Raw genomic sequence first — 23,076 nt, 5'->3', positions numbered from 1 at the left:
TCAGTCAGTTATTGACAAGTAGACCTACTAGTATTGGCTGGCCCCGTTTTGTGGTCCGTCAAAAACACAATGATAAAAACTGGATAGAGCACTAACATGTAAAAAGCACCGCCATCAATCATAAGGGACAGCAATTTTATAAAAATGTGTTTTAAGGTGAGAATTAACACAGGGACTGAATCAGCAGACCTAATACTACATGGAAGGCAGTTTGTTATTTGTTATTTCATTTTATTTGTTTTCTGTTTTGTTTTGTTTTTTGTTTTTTACATGAAAATTATTTTGTGAAATGCTAATTGTTTTCTAATTTGTTAAACTGTTTTGTGAAATGTGGTTATGCTTTGCACTTCCAGGCCAATGTAGCACATATCCACGTTTGGAAAGTTTACATTCACGATGTAATCCACTAGAGATTACTGATCACTAGTTTAAAGAGTAATCCGTAACATTCTGTTGTAATTTTCAAACTCAGGCTCCTAGTACCTCCTGCCTTACAGTGCAGGCACTTGGGAAGAGTATGGCAACCTAACACCACAAATGGTTTGAGCAAAATTAGAACAATTTCTCCAGAATATTGCAATTTTCCCACAACAGTGGGCTAGTAAACCTTGCCTTAAACAGAGTATCTATAAATGTCAGAAGGCATGAGGTTTCGTCACTTTGTCTGAGAGAAGTATAGCCTAGATTTAACCAGAATGCTTATAATTCTATGAATCTGCGTTGTTCCCGGAGTCGAGCGTCCAACCGGATGGCCATGGCGATCGCGGCGTCAAGGCTGTCGCATGGTTCCCATGGGAGTTCCCGGGGTCCTTAAGGCGAGGAGGAGGAGGGACTCCTCACACCAGCCACTCTCTGTAGCCAAGGTCTGGAACTTGATAGCATAGTCCGAGACAGACCGGGACTCCTGGCGCAGGCTGAGGAGACGGTGGCCGGCCGCCCTGCCCACCAACGGATGGTCGTAAACTTTCCTCATCTCCTTCGTGAACCGGGAGTAGTTGGAGCATGCCTTGGCCTGGGACTCCCAGAGGGCGCTGGCCCAAGCCAAGGCTCTCCCGGACATGAGGGTGATGACAAAGGCTATCTTTGACCGATCCGAAGGGAAGCAGGAAGGCTGCAGCTCGAACACCAGGGAGCACTGGGAGAGGAAGGGGTGACAGGACCCGGGATCTCCCTGGTAACGTTCGGGAGAAGGTAGATGTGGCTCCCTGCTGGGATGCGGCACGGCTGGAGCCGAGGATTAGTAGAAACCATAACTTCGCTAGCGCCTGCTCCGTCCTTCTGGTAACACCGGGATGCCCCCTCCTACTCTACTGCAATAGAAACCTAGGGGCATACGTGTCATTGTGGAACACATTGTAAAAAGTGCCGAGATCGCTTCTCAAGCCAGCTGTTCCTATAAGCTGAAGCCTTTCTCTGGGAGAGCTCTCCAGCCCACTTTTGAAGTAGATTATGATGCATGGTATGGCAGTGTCAAATTCTGTCTGAATGATCCATTGATTTCAGAAAGTCATGACAAAAACAGCCGAGAGCCTCTCACCCCCGGCTGCAAACATTGTGAAGTCCTTAGGTCCAAGGGCCTCCCCCAAAGCTTACTTGAATCTGCTTGATTCCGCCTACCCCACTGTAAAAGACAGTGATGAATTATTACTGCTCCACCACCCTGCAATGACAACACTGACTTCCTCAATGAGCTCAACAGTTATTTTGGACGGTTTGAGGCACCCCTGCGAGGAAGGTCACCCCTCATCATGATGACCAGCTACTCTGTCTCGACCCAGCTGATGTCCGGAGGACCCTGAACAGTGTCAACCCGTAAAAGGCTGCAGGTCCTGACAACATACCAGGGCGTGTATTCAGGGAATGTGCTGACCAACTAGCACTCGTCCTCACAGATATTTTTTAACATCTCATTGAGCCAGGCTGTCGTCCCCTCATGCTTTAAGACCACTACCATCATACCAGTGCCAAAGAAGTCATCAGTTTCATGTCTCAACGACTACCGCCCCGTAGCACTCACTCCCATCATGATGAAGTGCTTCGAGAGGCTGGTCAAGGACCACATAACTTCCAGTCTCTCCTCTACACTAGACCTGTTCCAGTTCACATACCATCCAAACCGCTCCACTGAGGACGCCATATCCTCTGCACTCCATCTGAGCCTGGCACATTTGGAGAAAAAGAACACTTATGTGCGAATGCTGTTATCTTAGAATCATAGACTTCAGTCCAGCTTTTAATACAATCATCCCCCAGCACCTGGTAGGCAAGCTGGGTCCACTGGGCCTGAACAATTGGTTATTGGATTTCCTTACAGATAGACCCCAGTCAGTACGGGTTGGTAATGACACTTCCAACACCATCTCACTGAGCACCAGCGCCCCTCAGGGCTGCGTCCTGAGCTCTTTGCTGTACACCCTGATGATCCACGAGTGTTGTGCCAAGTACAGCATGAACCACATCGTAAAGTTCGCGGACGACACAACGGTAGTTGGTCTCATCAGCGACGACAATGAATCAGCTTACAGAGAGGAGGTGAACCAACTAGTGGACTGGTGTAACATCAACAATCTGTCCCTAAACGTCGACAAAACAATAGAGATCACTGTCGACTTCAGGTAGAACCGTGCCAATCACACTCCACTATACATCAAAGGCACCACTGTAGAGTCAGTCAGGAGAACAAAGTTCCTGGGGGTGCACATCACAAACGACTTGACCTGGACCCTAAATACCTCCTCCCTTACCAAGAGAGCCCGGCAGCGTTTGCACTTCCTGAGACGGTTGAGGAGAGCAAACCTCCCCCCTCCCATCCTCACTATGTTCTACAGAGGCACCATAGAGACTGTACTGACCAGCTGCATCTCTATCTGGTATGGAGACTGTAATGCCTCAGATCAGAAGTCCCTGCAGAGAATGGTGAGGACAGCGGAGAAGATCATTGGGACTTCTCTCCCATCCATTCAGAACATATTTTACAAACGCTGCTTGATCAAAGCCACCACGATTGCTAGGGACTCCGCCCATCCCCACCATGGACTGTTTGCCCTTCTGCCCTCTGGCAGGCAGTACCGCAGCATGCGGTGCAGAACTGCAAAATTCTGCAAAAGCTTCTTCCCCCAAGCTATTAGACTCCTTAACTACACACATGCACCTACAGACATACACACACGCACACGCACACACACACATACACACACACACACACACGCACTTACACAATCACACAACCACATGTGGACTTATTGGACTGAAAAACTGTGCTGGTCTAGGAAAGCTGTGCTACCGTTGTTTTACTCATACCCTGTGTGTTTTGCTCATAGCCTTTGATTCTCACTCTCATCAACACATGTGCAATATACTCACTGTGTGCAATATACTCATGTCTGTTTATAGTATATTCTGTTTTGTAATATATTTTATAGTATATTTTTCATAGTTTTATAACATATTTATTACACTTTGAGCCAGATGTAAAAAAAATGTTGTTCTGCTGTGCACTTCTTCCATGTATAGTCCTGAATGACCATAAAGTTAACCTTGAACCTTGAATTTGCTCTATTCTTGAACACCAACCAGGATGTTGGTGAGAAGGCTTCTGACTACCTGTAATGGCTACACACTGCTTTGAACTCTGTCATCAGTAGAGGAGGTATTGCTTGTGATGCTGATAATCAACTCCACAAGCAATACTGCCGTGGGTGCTGGGATGGTCCCTTGATAAACAGCCTCCAGCTTGAACAGCGTAAAAAGGAGTCCCCATCCTTGGCCGAGCTTCTTCTTCTTCGTACTGAAGAAGATAAAAGGGCCAACAAAGCCACAAGAATGAAGCAGCACTTTGGTATAACTAAGACAAAAGCATGTATGCCATACATGGATGGTTCTGACTTACTTGCAGAATCTGAGAATATTTCCTCTGCTACCGCCGATGACCTCAATGGCAAATCGCTGATCTTCAGTCCCAATTAACACAACTCAAAGCTTGCAGCACAGAGAACCCTGCAAAAATAGAATCAAAAGGGTTCAAGAAGCAGTGCCTAAAAGGCTAAAGATAAGCCAGAAAATAAAAAAGTTCAGCAAATCACTGCAAGGGTCCCAAAACCTAAACTGTGGTACTGTTTCAGGTGTGGTGAAGATGGTCACATCCAGCTTCGGTAGAGGCTAAGAGAAAATCACTCGGAGAAAAGCAATGTGTCTGGGAGCTCCAGCATGGCACACTTGACTCACCTGATTTAAACTAGTCCAGGCTTCTGCTGATGGACAAATGGGAGCTCGGGATAGAACATGTCCCACGTTTACAGAGAAGAACAAAGAAAAAACTGTAAGCTTAAACCATGAAGTTACTGGCAATGCTACATTGCCAAGACGATTGATAGGCAGCAAGTGTACAGCCAGCGTAGTTGTAGCCATGTCCTTTTACAAGAATCACTTATCTGAAAGCTCTGTCAAGCCCATCAGTGATCTACTTGAAGTGGAGGGAGCAAATGGTCAGAACTTTGCATACTTGGGATATGTTGAGACCAGCATAAAGTTCCCAAAAAACCTCTTTGAATTAGAGCCTGAAATTTCCACCTTGGCTTTGATTGTTCCTGACCTTCGTTCAAACAGTGATAACCCACTGTTGATTGGTACGAACACTCTTGACCCCTTGTATGAGCAGTGCTGTGAGAAACCCTTACCTGCCCGAAACTCACCTTGTTATGGCTACCAACAGGTCCTCAGAACACTGGAGATCAGGAAAAAACAGGCTATCAGTGGGAGAATTGGCCTAGTGAAACTTCGAGGTCAGACACCAGAGGTTCTGCCAGCCAATCAGAAAGTGCTCCTTGTGGGTTTTATATGTGCCAGCCGTGTCAACACAGAACAGTGGGCATTACTGGAACAACCAACCAGCTCATCTTTACCAGGTGGCGTGCTTGTGGATTGCTGCCTTATATCGTTGCCCCAGCATGGCTCAGGCAAGGTGACTGTGCTGCTTACAAAAGAGACCAACCACGACATCACGCTACCCACCAACTGCGTAATTGCTGAGCTGGTTGCCCCCGATTGTGTCATAGAGCTCTACATTGAAGGGTGTTGCTGCTTGTGAAACTACTGCCAACTGTTTCAGTCAACAACAGAATGCAGAAAAGAAGCCTGACCTGAGTTTTGACTTTGGTAGTTCACCTCTCTCTGAGGAATGGAAACAAAGAATTACTCAAAAGCTAAACTCCTTCTCAGACGTCTTCTCACACCATGACCTTGACCTTGACCTTGGCCATGCTACTAGGACCCAGCATCATATTAAAATTCAAGATGAGACCCCATTCAAACAGAGGTCTCGCCCCATTCACCCGCATGACTTTGAGGCAGTCAAGAAACACCTGCACTCTTCTAGATGCAGGCATCATCAGAGAGTCCGAGTCCCTGTTTTCATCACCAGTTGTCGTAGTAAGAAAGAAAAATGGAGATGTACGCCTTTGTGTGGATTATCAGAAGCTTAATTTGCAAATCATTAAAGATGCCTACGCATTGCCAAACATGGAGGAGTCATTTTCAGCCCTTGCTGGATCTCAATGGTTTTCAGTAATTGACTTAAAATCCAGATATTACCAAATTGTGATGAATGAGACAGACAAGCCAAAGACAGCATTTGTGTGCCCCTTTGGATTCTGCAAGTTCAATCGTATGTCCCAGGGGGTGACTAATGCCCCCGAGGCTCATAAAGAAGTGCATGAAAGACATCAATTTGAAAGAAGTTCTTGTCTTTCTTGATGATTTGATCATATTCTCAAGTACATTGGAAGAGCATGAAATCCGGTTTAGTCATGTCCTAAACAGCCTAAGAGAATATGGTCTTAAGCTCTCACTTGATAAGCAAATTCTTCCAGACCTCTGTCCTCTACCTCGGGCATATCGTTTCCAGAGATGGCATAAAAACTGACCCTGAGAAAACCCAAGCCTTAAAAATGTGGCCAAGACCCCAGACCTTGAAAGAACTTCAGTCCTTCCAGGGATTCACCGGTTACTACCGGAGATTTGTTAAGGACTACTCAAAAATAGTGAAACCAATTACCTGTCTTACTGCCGGCTACCCACCCCAGCATAAGGGGTGTAAGACCAACTTGAGTGATGGCAAATACCTGAATCCAAAAGAACCCTTTGGTGAACGCTGGAGTCCTGCTTGTCAGCAAGCCTTTGAGGGCATAATTGAAAAATTAACATCCTCTCCAGTCCTTCTACGGTTCTGGTAATGGTTTCAGTTTATTTGCAGTTATAAAAGATGGTGCTTGCTCATATTTTGATTATTATTGCTTTAAAGACACTTTTATTTATTTTTTTCCCTTTTATGTCATGATGTGAGTACAGGGATAATATTGTTGGAATAGTGGAACGGATTAATATAATACTGTAGAAATCACTTGATTTATAATAATGTATTACTGAATATCAGTGTATATTTGCATAAAAGCAAGCTGTGGCAGTGTGAATGAAAGCACAGAAAGCACCAGCTTGTGGCTACGGTCATCTAAAAGAATATTTAACGTGTGCAACAATGACGATGGAGATGAAGAGGATGATAGCGAGGGAAGGAGGAAGGGAGGGCCAAAAAGGGAAGAGAGAAAAAAAGAGATGAAGAGAGAAAGAGAGAGAGTGAGATGAAGGAAGGAAGAGAGAAATAAATCACCTGTATGATAGAGAGCATTGGTCAGATTGTGGTGAGTAAAATTGCAATGTACTGTATGATTACAATGAAACCCTCCCTGATGAAGGCCATGAAGCTGAAAACGTTTGGTGATTATTAAAGCATAGAGCATAAAATGGAGAAGAGTTGTGCAACTTGAATTCCTTCAGAATGTATGATTACACACAATTAATTGTGCAACCCTTGCATGGAGTCATATGATGTTCAATTGCATCCCAAATCACAAGGGGTCACAACATTATGCCGCTTTCACTGAGTGTGGAAAGAGAAAGTCACAGCACCTCAATCAACTACATTCTACACCTACAGACTTTTTTTTTCATTCTAACATTGATCATATCTCTCCCTAACCCTAACCCTATTTTCAGAGACGAGAGGCTTTCTGTCATCCACAATAAACTGAAAACAACCTCTTACATCAGAGTTGGAGGGGGAGGAGGCGGGAGAGGTCAGTAGGAGGAAAGAGAGGTGACGAGGTGGAAGACAGAAAAAATGGAGCAGCAAGAGAAGTCAGATGGGAGGGGTGGGTGACAGAAGAGAGCAAAGGGATGGGTAAGGGGGGAGGAGGGATTGGGATGGAAGGAGGAGAGAGGAAAGGAGACAATGGGGGAGAAGACACATGAGGAAGAGAAGAGAAAGGACAGCAGAGAGAGTGATGAAAGGATGATGCAGAGGAAGGGGGGTGGAGGGACATCAGTCTCTGAGAGGGAGAGAGAGAGAGAGAGAGAGAGAGAGGGGGGGGGGAGGAAATTAAGGGAATAGAGAGATAAATCAGCTGTATGATAGAGAGCTTTGGTCAGAAAGCTGCCAGACCTCAGCAGCTTCTCCTCTCCTCCTCTCTCTCTGATGATGGAGACCCTGGAAGGAGGTGAACTCTGCTTTCCACAGCTCCTCAACACTTCCTGCAGGAAGCAGATGCGTCCTCACTCTGAGGCCATGCTCCTCTACATTCTGCTGTCCTCCATCTCTCTGCTCACCGTGTCTCTCAACCTGCTGGTCATCATCTCCATCTCCCACTACAGGTGGCCAAAGATTTTATCAATGCAATTCAGACTTACAAAAACAAATGACTTATGGACCACAATTTGATGAAAAAAGTTGCTAAATAATGCTTTTCTATTTTCATAATGCTTGATATCTGCCATATCTAGTGATGAGATATACTACTGATACTACAAATGAATACTATTAATGAATATAATGCTCCTGTTTCACTTCAGGCAGCTCCACACCCCCACCAACCTCCTCCTCCTCTCCCTGGCTGTCTCAGACTTCCTCACTGGCCTTCTCCTGATACCGGCTGAAATCCTCTTCATAGTTAGCTGCTGGTTTCTGGGTGACTTCATGTGTGTTCTGTATTACTTTGTGGCCTTTATCATCATCTCTGCCTCAGTAGGAAACATGGTGCTCATATCAGTCGACCGCTATGTGGCTATTTGTGACCCTCTGTGTTACCCCACCAAAATCACTCAGAGAAGAGTTAAAATCTGTGTTTGTCTGTGTTGGGTCTGTCCTGCTTTCTGCAGTGGTCTCCTTCTAAAGGATTTACTGAGGCATCCAGGCAGGTATAATTCCTGCGTTGGAGAGTGTGTGGTTGTTATTAACTACATTGCAGGAGTTGTTGACCTTGTTTTTAACTTTACTGCTCCCATTACTGTCATCATAGTTCTGTATATGAGAGTATTTGTGGTGGCTGTGTCTCAGGCTCGTGCCATGCGATCCCACATTGTGGCTGTCACACTCCAGCGTTCAGTGACTGTAACTGCTAAGAAATCTGAGAGGAAAGCAGCCAGAACTCTTGGTATTGCTGTAGTTGTGTTTCTAATGTGTTTCTGTCCATTTTACTGTCTCTCTCTTGCAGTTGAGGACACCTTGACCAGTATTACGTCTGAAGCCTTTGTGATCGCTCTGTACTATTTTAACTCCTGTTTAAACCCTGTGATCTATGCCTTTTTCTATCCCTGGTTTAGAAAAGCTGTTAAACTGATTGTTACACTTCAGATACTGCAGCCTGACTCCTGTGAGGCCAACATACTGTAGAGAGGCTGTGGAGTCACTGAAACCAGACTTTTTCTATGAAGAGATTAATGTAGTTTTTTGTGTTTTTGTTGTTTGTTTGTTTTATTCAAAAGGCCAAAAGCATGGACATATTAAAAACATGGTTCTGTTCTATTATTGTATCTCGTGTTTGTGATTGAAAACTTTAGAAATCATGTCTATAGACAACTATGTTTCCCTCTGTTATCAGTAACTAGAATATAACCTGTCATCCTTCCACTGATCATGATGATGATGATAATAATAATAATAATAATAATAAACTTAATTTGTATAGCACTTTTCAAAACAAAGTTACAAAGTGCTTTAAAGAAACAAGGTAAAATCAACATCAACTCAAGCAGAGAAACAGGGAAAAAGAAATACAACATCATAAAAGAGTTGAAAGGAGGCCGAGAGGAGAGATGAAACAAAATAAAACAGGAGTTAGAAACTGGACAAATATGACAGGAGGAATAAAAGAGATAAAATAGATAAGAGATAAAACATGAAAAACAGGAGAAATAAAAGATAGAACAGGGTAAAACGGGATGATGTGGCATTTAGCTGATGCTCTCATCAGTGTGTTGCTCAAGGACATTTGGACACGTGGCTGTTGATGGACACACAATGGCTGTTTCCAGGATCGAACCTTTGACTTGTTGATGACAAAACGAGCTCTCTAACCCTTCATGTATATAATAATCAGCTTCATATCAGAAGGGATCATTTTGACACACACACACACACACACACACACTGGGAAGTAAATCTGTAGTAGTGATTTAATGCGATCTAAAGGAGAATGTGTCAGAAAAGACTGTCCAGTTCATTTTCTCTTAGTAGACAATTCTGGTGACTAGTTCACTTTTTACTGGTGTTTTTTTCCCAAACCTAACCCTAACCCTGAACATAATAAATGTTACCATCCTTGGTAATAAACAATGTGTTTATTTCCAAATGTTATGGAAACCATAAATAAGTACTTAAAAGCAATATAAAGCCCTTCAAACCCCAAAACATTTTTTTTTTTTTCCATTTTAGGTAAAACAATGAGACTTTATGGTGATTTGCGTATTTTTCGATAGTTGCATAATATGAATATTTGATGCAAAAGGATAGGGTGAGGGGATTCATGTTTTATTTCCAGGGCTATTAAGATGGTCAGTAGAGAGACACAAAACAACTGAGACCTAAACTTGGGTAACTTAAATTGCTGGGGTCAATTTGACCCCAAACATAAAAGACTTAATTTGAACATAATAGGAGGGTTAAACACTGGGAGGAGTGATGGATAAAGTTTTATGAGTCTAGATTCTTCTGATAAAAGTAAGGAACATGTAAGGGAGATAGCATCCTTTGGAAACAACATCATGTAGAGTAAAGCAGATAAAAGAATAGATTTGCAGGGCACTTAGACCCTGTCCACGCGTACATGGATATTTCTGGAAACGCATTTTTTCTCCCCTCCGTTTTAAAAAAAAAATTCACGTCCACACCAATGGTGTTTTAGAAAATCTCTCCACATGAGAAGGCAAAACGGATTTAAAACGCTCACATAAGCATGCCAGGCCAGTAGGTGACGATAATGTGTCATAAAACTTTATGTCAAACACCACAGAAGAACATTAGGAGCACGCGTGCAAGACACTGACCCCCCATCCCGTTACGCCCCCTAAACACTCCACCTTCGTTTTGAGTGACACTCAGAAGTGTTAGTGTTGTATCAGAAGGGCCGCTCACAGGAGGAGCCGAGGCCAGAGGGTGAAGGAGTTGCAGCAGCAGCTCTGGGACGCACTTCGATCTATCATCGCTTCCTGTTGACATGGCTACGCTGATACGTCCTTCATACGGAAGCTAGCACAACGGGTTTAGGAGCTGCCCTATACTAGGAGCATGATGGGAAGAAACAAGTGGTTGCCTATCCGAGCTGTGGCTTGTCACGCAGTGAATCTAGATACCCGGCTCATAAGCTTGAGTTCCTGGCTCTCAAGTGGGACATAACAGAAAAATGTCATGACTATCTGTACAGTAACACCTTTACCGTTGTTACAGACAACAATCCATTAACCTATGTGCTTACAACAGCTAAGCTCGACGCTGCAAGCTGCAAGCAGATGCAAAGGGATGATCCCGTCATTGGCAAGGTCATTCACTTGATGGAAGCAGGAGACAGCTTACCTGCAAATTTCAAAGCAGACTCCCCTGACCTTAACTTGGTGTTAAAGGAATGGAGGCATCTGGAGATTCAAAATGATCTACTCTACCGAAAACAACTTTGTGAAAAAGAGACCCTGTTACAGTTTGTGCTCCCTTAGATCCTCAGGCCTACTGCATTTCAGAATCTTCACAACAATATGGGCCACCTAGGGATCGAGTGCACTATTGACCTTTCGAGGTCTCGGTTCTACTGGCCAAGAATGGCTACAGACATTGAGAGGAAAAATGAAGGTCTGTGAGAGATGTGTACACCGGAAGACGCTCCTTTAGTTAACATCTAGACCACCAGGCCATTGGAGTAAGTCTGCATGGACTTTCTCTCAGTAGAGCCAGACAGCCGAAACCTCAAAGATATTCTTTTCATCACTGACCATTTCACAAAATACACCGTGGCCATTCCAACTAGAGATCAAAAGGTCAATACTGTAGTGAGATGTCTATAGGAACACTTCTTAGTCCATTACGGGATTCTTGAAAGACTCCACAGCGACCAGGGAAGAGATTTTGAATCTCACACCATCCGAGAACTGTGCTCCCTGGCAGGCATACGCAAAGTCAGAACAAGCCCTTACCACCCTAGAGGGAATCCGGTAGAGCGCTACAACCGGACCCTCCTTAGTATGTTGGGTACCTTGAAGGATAAGGAGAAGACACATTGGCATGATTATGTACGACCTCTCACACATGCCTATAACTGGACAAAAAATTACGTCACAGGTTTATCTCTATATGAATTCATGTTTGGAAGACACCCTGGCTTCCTATAGACATAGCTTTTGGACTGCACTCCTGCCTATGATTTGGCACATGCGCGACTCGCAGCTGAATTTCTCCAACCAGAAAGTTCAGTGTTTTGTATGTAGTAGGAATTAAAAGTTGGAAGACAAGGTAAGCTTGTTTGCTAGCATAGCATGCTTAACACAGGGAAGCTCTGCTAGCTTAGTCTAACATGCTAGCCTTATGGTTAAGCTTTTGTTGCTTTGAGCTTCTACGGTTCTGGTAATGGTTTCAGTTTATTAGCAGTTATAAAAGATGGTGCTTGCTCATATTTTGATTATTATTGCTTTAAAGACACTTTTATTTATTTTTTTCCCTTTTATGTCATGATGTGAGTACAGGGATAATATTGTTGGAATAGTGGAACGGATTAATATAATACTGTAGAAATCACTTGATTTATAATAATGTATTACTGAATATCAGTGTATATTTGCATAAAAGCAAGCTGTGGCAGTGTGAATGAAAGCACAGAAAGCACCAGCTTGTGGCTACGGTCATCTAAAAGAATATTTAACGTGTGCAACAATGACGATGGAGATGAAGAGGATGATAGCGAGGGAAGGAGGAAGGGAGGGCCAAAAAGGGAAGAGAGAAAAAAAGAGATGAAGAGAGAGAGAGAGAGAGAGTGAGATGAAGGAAGGAAGAGAGAAATAAATCACCTGTATGATAGAGAGCATTGGTCAGATTGTGGTGAGTAAAATTGCAATGTACTGTATGATTACAATGAAACCCTCCCTGATGAAGGCCATGAAGCTGAAAACGTTTGGTGATTATTAAAGCATAGAGCATAAAATGGAGAAGAGTTGTGCAACTTGAATTCCTTCAGAATGTATGATTACACACAATTAATTGTGCAACCCTTGCATGGAGTCATATGATGTTCAATTGCATCCCAAATCACAAGGGGTCACAACATTATGCCGCTTTCACTGAGTGTGGAAAGAGAAAGTCACAGCACCTCAATCAACTACATTCTACACCTACAGACTTTTTTTTTCATTCTAACATTGATCATATCTCTCCCTAACCCTAACCCTATTTTCAGAGACGAGAGGCTTTCTGTCATCCACAATAAACTGAAAACAACCTCTTACATCAGAGTTGGAGGGGGAGGAGGCGGGAGAGGTCAGTAGGAGGAAAGAGAGGTGACGAGGTGGAAGACAGAAAAAATGGAGCAGCAAGAGAAGTCAGATGGGAGGGGTGGGTGACAGAAGAGAGCAAAGGGATGGGTAAGGGGGGAGGAGGGATTGGGACGGAAGGAGGAGAGAGGAAAGGAGACAATGGGGGAGAAGACACATGAGGAAGAGAAGAGAAAGGACAGCAGAGAGAGTGATGAAAGGATGATGCAGAGGAAGGGGGGTGGAGGGACATCAGTCTCTGAGAGGGAGAGAGAGAGAGAGAGAGAGAGAGAGAGGGGGGGGGGGGGGGGGAAATTAAGGGAATAGAGAGATAAATCATCTGTATGATAGAGAGCTTTGGTCAGAAAGCTGCCAGACCTCAGCAGCTTCTCCTCTCCTCCTCTCTCTCTGATGATGGAGACCCTGGAAGGAGGTGAACTCTGCTTTCCACAGCTCCTCAACACTTCCTGCAGGAAGCAGATGCGTCCTCACTCTGAGGCCATGCTCCTCTACATTCTGCTGTCCTCCATCTCTCTGCTCACCGTGTCTCTCAACCTGCTGGTCATCATCTCCATCTCCCACTACAGGTGGCCAAAGATTTTATCAATGCAATTCAGACTTACAAAAACAAATGACTTATGGACCACAATTTGATGAAAAAAGTTGCTAAATAATGCTTTTCTATTTTCATAATGCTTGATATCTGCCATATCTAGTGATGAGATATACTACTGATACTACAAATGAATACTATTAATGAATATAATGCTCCTGTTTCACTTCAGGCAGCTCCACACCCCCACCAACCTCCTCCTCCTCTCCCTGGCTGTCTCAGACTTCCTCACTGGCCTTCTCCTGATACCGGCTGAAATCCTCTTCATAGTTAGCTGCTGGTTTCTGGGTGACTTCATGTGTGTTCTGTATTACTTTGTGGCCTTTATCATTACCTCTGCCTCAGTAGGAAACATGGTGCTCATATCAGTCGACCGCTATGTGGCTATTTGTGACCCTCTGTGTTACCCCACCAAAATCACTCAGAGAAGAGTTAAAATCTGTGTTTGTCTGTGTTGGGTCTGTCCTGCTTTCTGCAGTGGTCTCCTTCTAAAGGATTTACTGAGGCATCCAGGCAGGTATAATTCCTGCGTTGGAGAGTGTGTGGTTGTTATTAACTACATTGCAGGAGTTGTTGACCTTGTTTTTAACTTTACTGCTCCCATTACTGTCATCATAGTTCTGTATATGAGAGTATTTGTGGTGGCTGTGTCTCAGGCTCGTGCCATGCGATCCCACACTGTGGCTGTCACACTCCAGCGTTCAGTGACTGTAACTGCTAAGAAATCTGAGAGGAAAGCAGCCAGAACTCTTGGTATTGCTGTAGTTGTGTTTCTAATATGTTTCTGTCCATTTTACTGTGTCTCTCTTGCAGTTGAGGACACCTCGACCAGTATTACGTCTGAAGCCTTTGTGATCGCTCTGTACTATTTTAACTCCTGTTTAAACCCTGTGATCTATGCCTTTTTCTATCCCTGGTTTAGAAAAGCTGTTAAACTGATTGTTACACTTCAGATACTGCAGCCTGACTCCTGTGAGGCCAACATACTGTAGAGAGGCTGTGGAGTCACTGAAACCAGACTTTTTCTATGAAGAGATTAATGTAGTTTTTTGTGTTTTTGTTGTTTGTTTGTTTTATTCAAAAGGCCAAAAGCATGGACATATTAAAAACATGGTTCTGTTCTATTATTGTATCTCGTGTTTGTGATTGAAAACTTTAGAAATCATGTCTATAGACAACTATGTTTCCCTCTGTTATCAGTAACTAGAATATAACCTGTCATCCTTCCACTGATCATGATGATGATGATGATAATAATAATAATAATAATAATAATAATAATAATAATAATAATAATAATAAACTTAATTTGTATAGCACTTTTCAAAACAAAGTTACAAAGTGCTTTAAAGAAACAAGGTAAAATCAACATCAACTCAAGCAGAGAAACAGGGAAAAAGAAATACAACATCATAAAAGAGTTGAAAGGAGGCTGAGAGGAGAGATGAAACAAAATAAAACAGGAGTTAGAAACTGGACAAATATGACAGGAGGAATAAAAGAGATAAAATAGATAAGAGATAAAACATGAAAAACAGGAGAAATAAAAGATAGAACAGGGTAAAACGGGATGATGTGGCATTTAGCTGATGCTCTCATCAGTGTGTTGCTCAAGGACATTTGGACACGTGGCTGTTGATGGACACACAATGGCTGTTTCCAGGATCGAACCTTTGACTTGTTGATGACAAGACGAGCTCTCTAACCCTTCATGTATATAATAATCAGCTTCATATCAGAAGGGATAATTTTGACACACACACACACACACACTGGGAAGTAAATCTGTAGTAGTGATTTAATGCGATCTAAAGGAGAATGTGTCAGAAAAGACTGTCCAGTTCATTTTCTCTTAGTAGACAATTCTGGTGACTAGTTCACTTTTTACTGGTGTTTTTTTCCCAAACCTAACCCTAACCCTGAACATAATAAATGTTACCATCCTTGGTAATAAACAATGTGTTTATTTCCAAATGTTATGGAAATCATAAATAAGTACTTAAAAGCAATATAAAGCCCTTCAAACCCCAAAACATATATTTTTTTTCCATTTTAGGTAAAACAATGAGACTTTATGGTGATTTGCGCATTTTTCGATAGTTGCATAATATGAGTATTTGATGCAAAAGGATAGGGTGAGGGGATTCATGTTTTATTTCCAGGGCTATTAAGATGGTCAGTAGAGAGACACAAAACAACTGAGACCTAAACTTGGGTAACTTAAATTGCTGGGGTCAATTTGACCCCAAACATAAAAGACGTTCATTTGAACATAATAGGAGGGTTAAACACTGGGAGGAGTGATGGATAAAGTTTTATGAGTCTAGATTCTTCTGATAAAAGTAAGGAACATGTAAGGGAGATAGCATCCTTTGGAAACAACATCATGTAGAGTAAAGCAGATAAAAGAATAGATTTGCAGGGCACTTAGACCCTGTCCACACGTATATGGATATTTCTGGAAACGCATTTTTTTCCCCCCTCCGTTTTAAAAAAAAAATTCACATCCACACCAATGGTGTTTTAGAAAATCTCTCCACATGAGAAGGCAAAACGGATTTAAAACGCTCACATAAGCATGCCAGGCCAGTAGGTGACGATAATGTGTCATAAAACTTTATGTCAAACACCACAGAAGAACATTAGGAGCACGCGTGCAAGACACTGACCCCCCATCCCGTTACGCCCCCTAAACACTCCACCTTCGTTTTGAGTGACACTCAGAAGTGTTAGTGTTGTATCAGAAGGGCCGCTCACAGGAGGAGCCGAGGCCAGAGGGTGAAGGAGTTGCAGCAGCAGCTCTGGGACGCACTTCGATCTATCATCGCTTCCTGTTGACATGGCTACGCTGATACGTCCTTCATACGGAAGCTAGCACAACGGGTTTAGGAGCTGCCCTATACTAGGAGCATGATGGGAAGAAACAAGTGGTTGCCTATCCGAGCTGTGGCTTGTCACGCAGTGAATCTAGATACCCGGCTCATAAGCTTGAGTTCCTGGCTCTCAAGTGGGACATAACAGAAAAATGTCATGACTATCTGTACAGTAACACCTTTACCGTTGTTACAGACAACAATCCATTAACCTATGTGCTTACAACAGCTAAGCTCGACGCTGCAAGCTGCAAGCAGATGCAAAGGGATGATCCCGTCATTGGCAAGGTCATTCACTTGATGGAAGCAGGAGACAGCTTACCTGCAAATTTCAAAGCAGACTCCCCTGACCTTAACTTGGTGTTAAAGGAATGGAGGCATCTGGAGATTCAAAATGATCTACTCTACCGAAAACAACTTTGTGAAAAAGAGACCCTGTTACAGTTTGTGCTCCCTTAGATCCTCAGGCCTACTGCATTTCAGAATCTTCACAACAATATGGGCCACCTAGGGATCGAGTGCACTATTGACCTTTCGAGGTCTCGGTTCTACTGGCCAAGAATGGCTACAGACATTGAGAGGAAAAATGAAGGTCTGTGAGAGATGTGTACACCGGAAGACGCTCCTTTAGTTAACATCTAGACCACCAGGCCATTGGAGTAAGTCTGCATGGACTTTCTCTCAGTAGAGCCAGACAGCCGAAACCTCAAAGATATTCTTTTCATCACTGACCATTTCACAAAATACACCGTGGCCATTCCAACTAGAGATCAAAAGGTCAATACTGTAGTGAGATGTCTATAGGAACACTTCTTAGTCCATTACGGGATTCTTGAAAGACTCCACAGCGACCAGGGAAGAGATTTTGAATCTCACACCATCCGAGAACTGTGCTCCCTGGCAGGCATACGCAAAGTCAGAACAAGCCCTTACCACCCTAGAGGGAATCCGGTAGAGCGCTACAACCGGACCCTCCTTAGTATGTTGGGTACCTTGAAGGATAAGGAGAAGACACATTGGCATGATTATGTACGACCTCTCACACATGCCTATAACTGGACAAAAAATTACGTCACAGGTTTATCTCTATATGAATTCATGTTTGGAAGACACCCTGGCTTCCTATAGACATAGCTTTTGGACTGCACTCCTGCCTATGATTTGGCACATGCGCGACTCGCAGCTGAATTTCTCCAACCAGAAAGTTCAGTGTTTTGTATGTAGTAGGAATTAAAAGTTGGAAGACAAGGTAAGCTTGTTTGCTAGCATAGCATGCTTAACACAGGGAAGCTCTGCTAGCTTAGTCTAACATGCTAGCCTTATGGTTAAGCTTTTGTTGCTTTGAGCTTCTACGGTTCTGGTAATGGTTTCAGTTTATTAGCAGTTATAAAAGATGGTGCTTGCTCATATTTTGATTATTATTGCTTTAAAGACACTTTTATTTATTTTTTTCCCTTTTATGTCATGATGTGAGTACAGGGATAATATTGTTGGAATAGTGGAACGGATTAATATAATACTGTAGAAATCACTTGATTTATAATAATGTATTACTGAATATCAGTGTATATTTGCATAAAAGCAAGCTGTGGCAGTGTGAATGAAAGCACAGAAAGCACCAGCTTGTGGCTACGGTCATCTAAAAGAATATTTAACGTGTGCAACAATGACGATGGAGATGAAGAGGATGATAGCGAGGGAAGGAGGAAGGGAGGGCCAAAAAGGGAAGAGAGAAAAAAAGAGATGAAGAGAGAGAGAGAGAGAGAGTGAGATGAAGGAAGGAAGAGAGAAATAAATCACCTGTATGATAGAGAGCATTGGTCAGATTGTGGTGAGTAAAATTGCAATGTACTGTATGATTACAATGAAACCCTCCCTGATGAAGGCCATGAAGCTGAAAACGTTTGGTGATTATTAAAGCATAGAGCATAAAATGGAGAAGAGTTGTGCAACTTGAATTCCTTCAGAATGTATGATTACACACAATTAATTGTGCAACCCTTGCATGGAGTCATATGATGTTCAATTGCATCCCAAATCACAAGGGGTCACAACATTATGCCGCTTTCACTGAGTGTGGAAAGAGAAAGTCACAGCACCTCAATCAACTACATTCTACACCTACAGACTTTTTTTTTCATTCTAACATTGATCATATCTCTCCCTAACCCTAACCCTATTTTCAGAGACGAGAGGCTTTCTGTCATCCACAATAAACTGAAAACAACCTCTTACATCAGAGTTGGAGGGGGAGGAGGCGGGAGAGGTCAGTAGGAGGAAAGAGAGGTGACGAGGTGGAAGACAGAAAAAATGGAGCAGCAAGAGAAGTCAGATGGGAGGGGTGGGTGACAGAAGAGAGCAAAGGGATGGGTAAGGGGGGAGGAGGGATTGGGACGGAAGGAGGAGAGAGGAAAGGAGACAATGGGGGAGAAGACACATGAGGAAGAGAAGAGAAAGGACAGCAGAGAGAGTGATGAAAGGATGATGCAGAGGAAGGGGGGTGGAGGGACATCAGTCTCTGAGAGGGAGAGAGAGAGAGAGAGAGAGAGAGAGAGAGGGGGGGGGGGGAAATTAAGGGAATAGAGAGATAAATCATCTGTATGATAGAGAGCTTTGGTCAGAAAGCTGCCAGACCTCAGCAGCTTCTCCTCTCCTCCTCTCTCTCTGATGATGGAGACCCTGGAAGGAGGTGAACTCTGCTTTCCACAGCTCCTCAACACTTCCTGCAGGAAGCAGATGCGTCCTCACTCTGAGGTCATGCTCCTCTACATTCTGCTGTCCTCCATCTCTCTGCTCACCGTGTCTCTCAACCTGCTGGTCATCATCTCCATCTCCCACTACAGGTGGCCAAAGATTTTATCAATGCAATTCAGACTTACAAAAACAAATGACTTATGGACCACAATTTGATGAAAAAAGTTGCTAAATAATGCTTTTCTATTTTCATAATGCTTGATATCTGCCATATCTAGTGATGAGATATACTACTGATACTACAAATGAATACTATTAATGAATATAATGCTCCTGTTTCACTTCAGGCAGCTCCACACCCCCACCAACCTCCTCCTCCTCTCCCTGGCTGTCTCAGACTTCCTCACTGGCCTTCTCCTGATACCGGCTGAAATCCTCTTCATAGTTAGCTGCTGGTTTCTGGGTGACTTCATGTGTGTTCTGTATTACTTTGTGGCCTTTATCATTACCTCTGCCTCAGTAGGAAACATGGTGCTCATATCAGTCGACCGCTATGTGGCTATTTGTGACCCTCTGTGTTACCCCACCAAAATCACTCAGAGAAGAGTTAAAATCTGTGTTTGTCTGTGTTGGGTCTGTCCTGCTTTCTGCAGTGGTCTCCTTCTAAAGGATTTACTGAGGCATCCAGGCAGGTATAATTCCTGTGTTGGAGAGTGTGTGGTTGTTATTAACTACATTGCAGGAGTTGTTGACCTTGTTTTTAACTTTACTGCTCCCATTACTGTCATCATAGTTCTGTATATGAGAGTATTTGTGGTGGCTGTGTCTCAGGCTCGTGCCATGCGATCCCACATTGTGGCTGTCACACTCCAGCGTTCAGTGACTGTAACTGCTAAGAAATCTGAGATGAAAGCAGCCAGGACTCTTGGTATTGTCATAGCTGTGTTTCTAATGTGTTTCTGTCCATATTACTGTCTCTCTCTTGCAGTTGAGGACACCTCGACCAGTATTACGTCTGAAGCCTTTGTGATCTCTCTGTTCTATTGTAACTCCTGTTTAAACCCTGTGATCTATGCCTTTTTCTATCCCTGGTTTAGAAAAGCTGTTAAACTGATTGTTACACTTCAGATACTGCAGCCTGACTCCTGTGAGGCCAACATACTGTAGAGAGGCTGTGGAGTCACTGAAACCAGACTTTTTCTATGAAGAGATTAATGTAGTTTTTTGTGTTTTTGTTGTTTGTTTGTTTTATTCAAAAGGCCAAAAGCATGGACATATTAAAAACATGGTTCTGTTCTATTATTGTATCTCGTGTTTGTGATTGAAAACTTTAGAAATCATGTCTATAGACAACTATGTTTCCCTCTGTTATCAGTAACTAGAATATAACCTGTCATCCTTCCACTGATCATGATGATGATGATGATAATAATAATAATAATAATAATAATAATAATAATAATAATAATAATAATAATAATAATAAACTTAATTTGTATAGCACTTTTCAAAACAAAGTTACAAAGTGCTTTAAAGAAACAAGGTAAAATCAACATCAACTCAAGCAGAGAAACAGGGAAAAAGAAATACAACATCATAAAAGAGTTGAAAGGAGGCTGAGAGGAGAGATGAAACAAAATAAAACAGGAGTTAGAAACTGGACAAATATGACAGGAGGAATAAAAGAGATAAAATAGATAAGAGATAAAACATGAAAAACAGGAGAAATAAAAGATAGAACAGGGTAAAACGGGATGATGTGGCATTTAGCTGATGCTCTCATCAGTGTGTTGCTCAAGGACATTTGGACACGTGGCTGTTGATGGACACACAATGGCTGTTTCCAGGATCGAACCTTTGACTTGTTGATGACAAGACGAGCTCTCTAACCCTTCATGTATATAATAATCAGCTTCATATCAGAAGGGATAATTTTGACACACACACACACACACACTGGGAAGTAAATCTGTAGTAGTGATTTAATGCGATCTAAAGGAGAATGTGTCAGAAAAGACTGTCCAGTTCATTTTCTCTTAGTAGACAATTCTGGTGACTAGTTCACTTTTTACTGGTGTTTTTTTCCCAAACCTAACCCTAACCCTGAACATAATAAATGTTACCATCCTTGGTAATAAACAATGTGTTTATTTCCAAATGTTATGGAAATCATAAATAAGTACTTAAAAGCAATATAAAGCCCTTCAAACCCCAAAACATATATTTTTTTTCCATTTTAGGTAAAACAATGAGACTTTATGGTGATTTGCGCATTTTTCGATAGTTGCATAATATGAGTATTTGATGCAAAAGGATAGGGTGAGGGGATTCATGTTTTATTTCCAGGGCTATTAAGATGGTCAGTAGAGAGACACAAAACAACTGAGACCTAAACTTGGGTAACTTAAATTGCTGGGGTCAATTTGACCCCAAACATAAAAGACGTTCATTTGAACATAATAGGAGGGTTAAACACTGGGAGGAGTGATGGATAAAGTTTTATGAGTCTAGATTCTTCTGATAAAAGTAAGGAACATGTAAGGGAGATAGCATCCTTTGGAAACAACATCATGTAGAGTAAAGCAGATAAAAGAATAGATTTGCAGGGCACTTAGACCCTGTCCACACGTATATGGATATTTCTGGAAACACATTTTTTTCCCCCCTCCGTTTTAAAAAAAAAATTCACATCCACACCAATGGTGTTTTAGAAAATCTCTCCACATGAGAAGGCAAAACGGATTTAAAACGCTCACATAAGCATGCCAGGCCAGTAGGTGACGATAATGTGTCATAAAACTTTATGTCAAACACCACAGAAGAACATTAGGAGCACGCGTGCAAGACACTGACCCCCCATCCCGTTACGCCCCCTAAACACTCCACCTTCGTTTTGAGTGACACTCAGAAGTGTTAGTGTTGTATCAGAAGGGCCGCTCACAGGAGGAGCCGAGGCCAGAGGGTGAAGGAGTTGCAGCAGCAGCTCTGGGACGCACTTCGATCTATCATCGCTTCCTGTTGACATGACACGTCACTAGCCAGCTGTTGCCATAGTTGCAGCGTATGTTTTCAATTTTATTGGAGATATGCAACGCTGCCCATAGACCACAAAAAGAAGACTTGTGCATGTGTTGCATCGTTGGTGCATTACACAGATTGAGCAACACGCATTTTCTCAATATTGTTAGTGTTTGTTTCAGAGCACGATGGGCATGACTGGATAAATAAATAAAATCATTGAAAAAAAAAATTAATAATCAGCCATCGACATAAATGAATGGTGAAATTGTAAAATGTCTGTTTCTACCTGAGAAGTTGCTCTTTTGTATAGTTTTGTTTTTATGTTGTTTTTATATTTTCCAATTGGTTTAACCATGTTTTCCTTTTTATAATTTCATAGTTGTCAAACATAATTGTTTTCAAACAAAATGCACATCTATTTTATTTAAAGTCTTTCTTATAATTAAATATTAGCCTACAGTAATTTGAATTGTAGCCATTTAATTTAGAGCTATATAAGTTGTCTCCACCATGCTCTCCGCGGTAGTTCATATTGGTACCGCAGTGCCTGCTGGGTAACCCTCGCTTTTAAGCCAGCACTTTAAATGCCTCATTTTCGAGGGAACGTCGGAGGGCTGAACAGCCACTCGCCCTTGATTCATTTGGTTCATTTGGCTGTTTTCGTGTGGACGGGAGGCCAAAACGCAGAGAAAATACTACGTTTTCAAAAATATCCATATATGTATGGACAGGGCACTTAGATCACCAGGCCCCTTTTGAAGGACTGTAGATCCTCAAATTGTGGATCGTTGTTTTTTTTGTTTTGGTTATTGAACGCTTACTACATCACAGATGTATGTGCTCAATGTTAGTCTTATTTTCTTAAGGATATCACATTATTATATATGCAGTTCAACAAAGAGATGATGCCTCTTCTGTAAAATCCAGCCATCAAAGCATGAGGTCACAGTTCCAAGGTCTTTAGGTTACAGGGTTTACATTGGCATGATACTTGACCCTGCTTAGTGCAAACAAGCACCAACATCGAACTCTTAGCAA

At 42.5% G+C, this 23,076-nt stretch overlaps 1 protein-coding gene and 2 pseudogenes across 1 annotated transcript; all 3 read left to right on the top strand.

Moving 5' to 3' along the window:
* Window positions 1-7,461: 7,461 nt before the first annotated feature.
* LOC139931496 (trace amine-associated receptor 13c-like) lies at window positions 7,462-8,722 on the top strand (annotated as a pseudogene).
* Window positions 8,723-13,181: 4,459 nt separating this feature from the next.
* On the top strand, window positions 13,182-14,442 carry LOC144539834 (trace amine-associated receptor 1-like). The gene is given in 3 exon segments (XM_078285913.1): window positions 13,182-13,241; window positions 13,243-13,424; window positions 13,623-14,442. Coding segments are annotated over 3 exon segments (1,062 nt in total).
* Window positions 14,443-18,923: 4,481 nt separating this feature from the next.
* LOC139931499 (trace amine-associated receptor 13c-like) lies at window positions 18,924-20,184 on the top strand (annotated as a pseudogene).
* The last annotated feature ends 2,892 nt before the right edge of the window (window positions 20,185-23,076 follow it).

Source organism: Centroberyx gerrardi, chromosome 10, assembly GCF_048128805.1.
Source record: "Centroberyx gerrardi isolate f3 chromosome 10, fCenGer3.hap1.cur.20231027, whole genome shotgun sequence".
Classification (NCBI taxonomy): domain Eukaryota; kingdom Metazoa; phylum Chordata; class Actinopteri; order Beryciformes; family Berycidae; genus Centroberyx; species Centroberyx gerrardi.
The sequence above is the reverse complement of the archived record's forward strand: the minus strand, read 5'-3'. Positions and strand labels throughout refer to the sequence as shown.